General features: G+C 40.8%; 1 protein-coding gene across 1 annotated transcript in view; it reads left to right on the top strand.

Annotated features, from left to right (window-relative positions):
• ITPK1 (inositol-tetrakisphosphate 1-kinase) overlaps nt 1-2484 on the top strand; it is a gene marked incomplete at its 5' end in the record, with an annotated part of 73711 nt that extends 71227 nt beyond the window's left edge. Inside the window, one exon of the mRNA XM_010146152.1 lies at nt 1743-2484. Within this exon, the coding sequence (XP_010144454.1) occupies nt 1743-2065 (323 nt within the window). The remainder of the gene's footprint in view (nt 1-1742) is intronic.
• Nucleotides 2485-8226: the final 5742 nt, after the last annotated feature.

Raw genomic sequence — 8226 nt, forward strand, 5'->3', positions numbered from 1 at the left:
CTACACTGGAACATCTGTTGATTTCAGGTCTGAATAACTGGCCATCTTATTCCCATCCAATATTTAAAGCAACTTCTTTGTGAGTTTGCCAGGTGCCCTCAAACAAGGCTGGTTTGTTTTCAGTGAGCAGACCTGAAACACTCTAGGGTACTATGGATCTCCTCTTTGAATATTAAAGCTGTTACTATGGAGATGGCTTATTCCCAGGGTGTTTGAAGCACTCTGAGTAGATTTGAAGGCTAATCCCATGGCTTTTACATAAGCAAGAAAGCATAAGAAGCACCTCTGTCAAAGAGGTGGAGATCTTTTTCTGGCTCCCATGACTGGCCGTAAGAGTCCTAGCTGCTGCTGCTGACCAGTGGATTATTGTGAGGGGCACTGGGAAACTCGATGATTTGAAATGGCCAATGTGTTTGGTGAATCTGTTTAAGAGATTTTGAAAAAGGAGAACTGGGAGCTGTTGTCCCACATTGCTGGTGTTTTGTATGACCTGTTAAGTGTCTAGGAGAATTGTGACCAAGTGCAATAAAATCCAAAGCAATGTAGTAGCCTAAATAAGAGTTAATTGGTTGATATTTGGGTTATAAATACATCATAAAATCACCACGTTCACCTTAAGATGAAATTACCCTCTTATGTTTTTCAGGAAGTTGTGGTTTTGTTGCGTAAGGAAGTTGGTCTTTACAAGAGAAAGGAGATTAGAATGGAATTATTTATGGATCCGAGAGACTCTTTCTGCCCAGTGATCACATCACTAAAAGTGCTTTAAAATGTGTATTTACTTTGTGGTCTCTGGTTCTGCTCATGTGCTGCAGTGTGAATGTGTGCTATTCACATGGGACCTTTAAACTGTTACTTATTGCTTCAGTCTTCTGTATTAATACCAGGTCACCTTCAGAATACTTCTACAGACATTTTAAAACAATCAGCCTATCCTGCTAAATACCGTGAATGTCATATGTCACCTCTAAATACTAAATCAAGTCGATACAATTTTAGGTAATGCAATAGCAGTTAAGGTCCATTTCAAGACATGGCACTGATATGTTGCGTGTCTGGTTCAACTGTAAAACGAATGCAACAGTAAAACTGTGCCTGTACCAGAGTGTTTAAAATAAGAGCAGAAGCTCTGTGAGCCTAACTACCACCTTTTGTGTCACCAAAACTGTCATGTCTCGTGGTATTTGAACGACTGTTTTAATCAGGAAATTTGTTGTGTTAAGCTCAGCATTGTAAAATGTCTGGAATTGCCTAACAGGACACACAGAAAGGTGGTTTCAGTTCTGAAATAAAAGATTGGTGTTTCTACCAAATACACGTTTGTTACATGTTATATATGTTATATACATGTTATATACATGTTATATACCCCAGAGTTTGAAACTTAAGGAAAAACCTGGACTTTGCAACAAACTATAGAATACACCTAAAATTGTATGTATGTGTATATATACACACACACGTATATTCTTGGGAGGAAGAAGAAACAGAAAATGTGAAAGGCGACCGTTTTCTCTCACTGAACAAAAGTATTTTTGTAGCAAGGGTCTCTCTTCCTCCTCTTTATGCTCATCTGCTCATGCTGTCACTCAAAATGGTGTAATGGAAAAGAAGCCTTTTTATTGTCACTTGGAGGGCAAGGACAGCCCAAGAAATAAATTGGTTGAAGAAGCCTTTCAAAGAACTTACAAAAATTACTTAATTACCTTTTTTTTCCTCTCCTTCATTTTTTGTCTTTTCAGGTTATGAGGGTGTTTCTGAATTTTTCACAGATCTTCTGAACCACATAGCTGCTGTCCTGCAGGGTCAGGCACCTGAGGTGACCCAGTTAAATCGTAGCAAGCTCCTGGCAGAGCAGACCAGCGGGATCATGGACGAGCGGATATGCTGCGCTAGCACAGGCTGTCTCAACGTCATGGGAAAAGACTCCTCCTGGATTGTGGAAAGTGAGACCAACAGCTCAGTAAAACTGCAACACCAGAGACTAGGCTGCAACTCAGCAGTGTCCCCCAGCTTCCAGCAGCACTGCGTCGCTACGTTGGCAACAAAAGCTTCTTCTCAATAACTTGCCAGTGCCACAGACTGAGAAAAGGCCACAGGGATGCTAATTGTGGTCCCAGAACCAGATCAGGCTGTAAGAATATAATTACAAAAAACAAAAACAACAACAACAAAAAAACCAAACAAAACACAACAGAGCAAATTACAAAAACCTTCCATTAATTTAACCTGATTTGCTGATGAAATGGACTTAAAAGGGGAGGGTGAGAAAGTGATTCAGATCCATTTCATCAAATTCCAGTTGCAAATCTGTAGTGAGTTTACACACACATGGGTTTTAACACTAGTCCTTTCATTGTGGGAGGGTTGCTCTTTCATTTCTATAGTTCTTAGTAATCACTGGTGACCAGCATTTTAAAATCAGACCTCATGGTATCAAAAAGATAATAATGTTGAAATGCAGTGTCTGAATGTAACAGTGCTAGAGATTTTTGCCTAAAGTATTCCCTACTCCCTTTTCCCAGCTAGGCCATTGCAAAAGAAAGCTAAGACAACTTCACTATCACTAAACCAAATCTTCTGACACATTGACCAGTCAAGGTGTTGACAGGTAGCTTGCTGTGAAGCCGCGGCACTCTGAGTAGGACAGAACAGAGACTGGTTGTGCAGGGTGCAGAACTGAGGTGATCACCCCAGTTCTGGCTTTACAGTTCTTCCTCTAGGCCTCGGTGGTTCGGTCCAAAGCAGCTTCTAACCACACTTGCCAGCAGTGACACACGTTTGATCCGGACAGGGTGCCAATAGGTAGGTTGAGTGATTTAGTAGATTTAGTTATCACCCTTTCAATCTTCTGCTAGTGGTGAAATCCTAGTTAACGGGAACAGCTCAGCTCTTACCAGAGAATACAATTCTCCCTCCATTGCCCTAGTCAGGACCCTGGGACAGCTCTGCAAAGAGGCTGGCAATCAGAGGTGTGCATTTCCTTGGAGCAGCGCACCTCATCTGCAGATCTGAACACAGCTGCTGCCTTCAACAGATCCATGCTGCTGTGCATTTTCTTTTCTTTTGCAAGTTAAATATAAGCAGAGTTGTGTAGCTTTGTGTGAGGTAGAAGTACACGACAGCTCTAGCTTACACACCACGTTATTTTGTTGGAAGCTGCCAGATGATGCCGTGTGGTAATTTACAATAGTGCTTTACATACTATTTGTAAACTATAGCACAGCCGATTTGTCTCTCTTGAGATAACGCAGTAAACCTGCAGTGTTCACCCTCTATTGCATCTTCTAGCATGGCAACATCTTCTGCTGTTGAGAATTCCTGCAACTTCTGCCAGTTCTGAACACTAAACTGGAAATATCCAAGTCTGTCAGCGCTGAGAACAGAGACACTATTTTGGTAGACACGTGGCGTTCCTTTCCCCATATAAGCCCTAAAATATGTTTTAAGATGAGTAGTGTCAAGAAAATTTCCTTAGTTAATCTCCTGGCTTGCAGATATGGGAATTTCTGCCTTTCTGTAGCAGTTTTTCATAGAGCATCCATCCCTGCAGCATTTGATAACCTTTTGTTTAGTATAATGTGTTAGGTATCTACTCAAAAGGAAAGGATCTAGGGCTTAAAGCCCAGGTAGACCTGATGGTACCAGTCCAGGAGGGGAAAAAGTTCTGAAGTTCTTTTGTGTTAAACAGTGGTTTTTCCTTAGGAGGTATTGGTTTTGTTCCCAAAATGCCATTCTTTAGCATGTCCTGTAGCCAGGATCGGATATTTGAGGATGTTTTACACAAGAGAAGATTATTCCGCCTCTAGAGGGATTACTAACTCTAAGATATTTCTGTAGGGACTAGAAGGACCTTATGAGTGTGGTATCTGTCAAATTCCAGGGTGCACATAAATGCAGCCAGCTTCCTGGCCTACTGCAGATCAGTTCTGAGCTGGGCACGCTTCACAACCCTCGTATGCTTTGAGGCTGCTGGATCCCACACTGTGTGCAGCTCGCAGGTCTCAGGTGGTCGTGGTGCGAGTGAGTCAGATGTATATAGGTAAGGGTTTATAAAAGTATTTGTGATAGACCAAACCTTCCGTAAAGCCATGACTGAAATAAAATTGACATTGACAGTTTGGGGTTTGTTTTTGTTTGTTTAAAAGAAGAAGTGTTTTTATGTTATGTGTGTAACAAAAGATACCCTCAGGAAAGAACTTGCCAGTGCATATTTTTCTATGGTACTTCTTGTAACCAGCTGGTGGAGTGTTTGTAGACTTGCCTTTTGCTCCCTTTATTACAATGGCTTGGGGTTTGGGGGGTTGGGGCTTTTTGTTTATTTGGGTGGCTTTTCTTTTGTTTTTTTGGTTTTTTTTTTAGTATTATTGGGTGGTGGGGAAGAAGCAATGATGTTAAAACTGGGTTAGTAACTCAAGACCTTTCAAACTGAGCATGTTTACATGAATCTGAGTGTTGGATCTAATGGAAATGTCTGTATGCTGTTTCCTAGTTAGAACATCAAATAAGAATTTTATTTTCCTGGCTGCCTTCTGAATTTTGGTTGGCCTATTTTGCACTGCTTTATTTCTCCAAAATAAACTACTGAAATATAATTGTGCATTTTAAACTTGTTTACAAATGATTGTTAGAAGTTTATTTTGTAATTCTCTGAAGGCTTGCAGAAAAACTATATTTAAGTATATACTCCAGACCTTGGCAGTAACTAGAGAACAAGTTTAGGTCATTGGTGTGATCAGTGACATTTTTCCCATAGTCTGTAATTTATTTTTTATTTATCAAGTGTGTCGGTATCACTTTAATTTAGCAGGTGCAGATATGCAGGTACCTGTTGTGATGTGGCATTACAATAGAGTTTTCTCATAAATTACCATGCAATTGCTGTACTACTCTATTTCCTTGCAGAGATTATTGTTACGGCTCCTATACTAGAATGTTGCTAAATCACAGGGGCAGATCGGGAGACCAACTTTTAAAAGCCAAACCTGTAAATTGCCAAGTATTCAGACATACAATTACGTTATTGCAGAACATTTGAGCATGCGTTATGTTATTAAGCCTGTGCTAAAGTGCTTTACTGAATTGCTGCCTCATCTGGTAAGTTCAGGTTAGTTTTGACTTGAGTTAAGCTTCACAGTAAGTTAGTTAATATTCTGTAGCCTTGTCTTTTTTTGTAAAAGTAGACGAGACTAGTAATATTAGACCATACCAGAAATGCCCTTGCTCTTAAAATTGCGGACAATCTGAGGGAGATTTTCCATAATGTCTGTTTGAATTCTGTTACTGTGGCTTAGAAAAGGTTCTGCTGTGTTTTCAGAGGCATAGTTATTATTGCTGCATTGATGGGAGCAATTATATTAAAATTACATGGTCACCAGTGAGCTTCTTGGGGATCTATTTCTGTTCTGCTTCACAGAACCACAGAAAACCACAAGAACACCATTAGCTTGACTGGAATTTCTCCAGGTTTTGTGTCAGCGTAATGGAGGAGATGAGTCTCTGGTTTCCACTGTAATTATGTAATTGGCTTCAGTAGGTGAAGATTTTTTCCCTGCTGAAGAGAACTGGAGTGGTATTATTACTGCCTGCGATGTAAAGCCATCACCATCCTCCTCCCCCTCCAGCTGACTTTGCCGCAGTATGCTCGTGTTTGTAATGACTGTACCAGAACATCCTGATCCTTATGTGAAAACCAGCTGCTGAAATGCAGCCGAACCAGGAACATCAGTGCTGACACTTGTGGTTTGTGTAACGCAGAACTGACTACCACTGGGCCGATGCTGTTTAGCCGGGATTAATGACATGTCTGGCTCTTCGACCTTTGTGCTGTCAGGGCCGGTTGACCAGGCTGGTGGGTAGATAGGGTGCACTATTTTTATTGATACTATTCAGACCGTTGGAACGATAAAGCTGTTTAAAGATCTCCGTCGTCAGTGCAGGAGTGCTTGTGCAGAGAAGGTCCGCAGCAGGTTGCTCAGATGGCAAACCACCAGTTTAAATTGTTTTCGTTTTAGATGGGTACAAATTAAGAACCCAACCCTGAGGCATCATGAGGTAACGAGGATTGCTCAAGATAAAGTCTCAAATTCTCCAGATTAATTCTGGGCTGTATCCAGCCAGGAAACAACCAGGTGGAGTAGTGGGTAGGTAACAGAGGCTGGATACAGTCCAAAGGCAACAGAATAAATCAGGTCAGAGGTGTTTGAATTGGCAAAACATAGCAAAAATGCTTCTGTTCCCATCTGATTTTTTCCATCTGTTAAAAAAAATCCAGGCTTATCAATTCTTAGACTAACACTGGTTTCCCAAAGTCTTTGCGTGGCAGCAGTGACAAATAAGTCAGGCTTTTTCACGCTGTCTTGCAGCCTTGCCTTCCGTAGCTGTGCAGAAAATCTTGGATTTTGGTTTTTTAGTGAATAGAGCCTATTCTGAGTTTGTAGCAGTCTCCCCATGTGCACACTTGCAGGAGTTCACTTGCATTACCCTGATAATTTTCTTTTCCTCTCCTTTTTAGTCAGAGATGTATTGATTTCTGTATTCAGTATACAATTACTTTATGGTGTTGCAACTGTGTGTTTTGTAATTAGAAGTATGTGAAAATGCTTTGTGTAGATTAAAATATTTCGTATAATATAATCTCCTCTTGCTTTCATAGATAAACGGACATGCCGTTGCAGATCGCATTGCTGATTTTATTTGTAATATTGCTTTAATACCTATTTCAGAGGAATGTAACCTCCAGAAAAGTACTTTCCACATCTTCACTACCTTTCCTTTCCCCATTCACTCTTTGTGGATCCAGGCCATCAACACTTGAGGTTTTGACCAAATGGATTTCAGGTCCTCCATGGATTCTGTCACGTTTACATGGCCACAGTGATTACTGAAGATGGTTGAAGTCTGAGAGGATCCTGGTATAAATGAGGTGTTAAGCAGTTCCTCAGCAACACAAGCACAGTGGCATCTGTAGCAAGCAAAGGGAATCATTCTCACTGCGTGCCTGCAGCTGGCTGTTGGGGTCTGCTCCACACCTGCTGCTGGGGCAGTTTTCCTGTGGAACTAAAAATTCCGCTGTAAGAAAACACCCTGTATCTGTGATGCAGAATGAGGGTAGGGAGCACTAGGGCTTGCGAGTAAAATCCTGGCCAGCAGACATAGTGATACCAGTGGTCCAGATTTTCACTTTATGTTTTTTAATAGCAATCTGGGGAGATGTCTTCTTTCTCTCCACCTTTCTTACCCTGAATCCACAGGGGATGACACTAGCAGATGCCCATGGGCCACCTGAGCTCATGAGCAGGTGACCTTGCCCAGCGTGCCATGAGTTTGCAGAGGGCTCCCGATGAGTTGGGAAGTTTTTGTTGATGGCCTGGAAGTCTTTTGAAACTCCAAAAATAGCTGAAACAGCGGATGGAGTTCACGAAAATCAGGTCTTCCTCTTCCATCCTTTTTAAGGGAACTCACATTTTATTTCCTCCTTTGTTCTTTACACAGTAGCTTTTAGGAATAAATTATTTTAACTTTTTTTGTGTGAAAAGTCATATATACATATATAAAGTTATTAAAAGGTTGAGTATATGTTGAGTATAAAATAGTGACTTCTTTGTTTCAGATGTTAGCAGCCCCTAAAAATGAGTTGTTCATCCTCTTGTAAAGACAGTGCTGTAAAAAAATAAAAGATGTATTAGATGTATCTTTTATTATTTATTTCTGATTCAGTATTCGATACAGCTTGTGTATACCCTTGTGAGAACCACATACTAAAAAGCAGTTGTTCTTAAAATGGAGTAACAACAATTCCTTGGGATCTCAACAACCTGAGAAAACTGGCCCTCCAGGTGCGGGGAGTGTTGGATCTTCTCCTTCACTCTCCAGAATCACTCCCCGCCTAAGCATGGCTGAGTCTTGGGGACCATTTTGTGTGTGTGTGCCGGGTTTTGCAAGCTCATTGATAACTGTGCACAAATCCAGCAGTACGGTGTTAACGAGTGTGACTTGTGATTCACTTCAGCCCATTCGCTATGATTTCTGAAACACGATTCCCGTTTTGTACTTAGATTTGTATAGAATTATATAAACCCTTAAAAGATCATGGCTTACTGTAAAAACCAAAAATACTTGCTATTGGTGTCTTCAGCTGCATGTCTGATCAGATCTGACAATGAAGGTGGTGCTTTCATCTAACAGCGTTGATTTCAATGGTAATATATTATTTTCTCTTCATTT

The sequence above is a fragment of the Buceros rhinoceros genome, unplaced genomic scaffold (assembly GCF_000710305.1).
Source record: "Buceros rhinoceros silvestris isolate BGI_N320 unplaced genomic scaffold, ASM71030v1 scaffold8872, whole genome shotgun sequence".
In the NCBI taxonomy this organism is placed as follows: Eukaryota; Metazoa; Chordata; class Aves; order Bucerotiformes; family Bucerotidae; genus Buceros; species Buceros rhinoceros.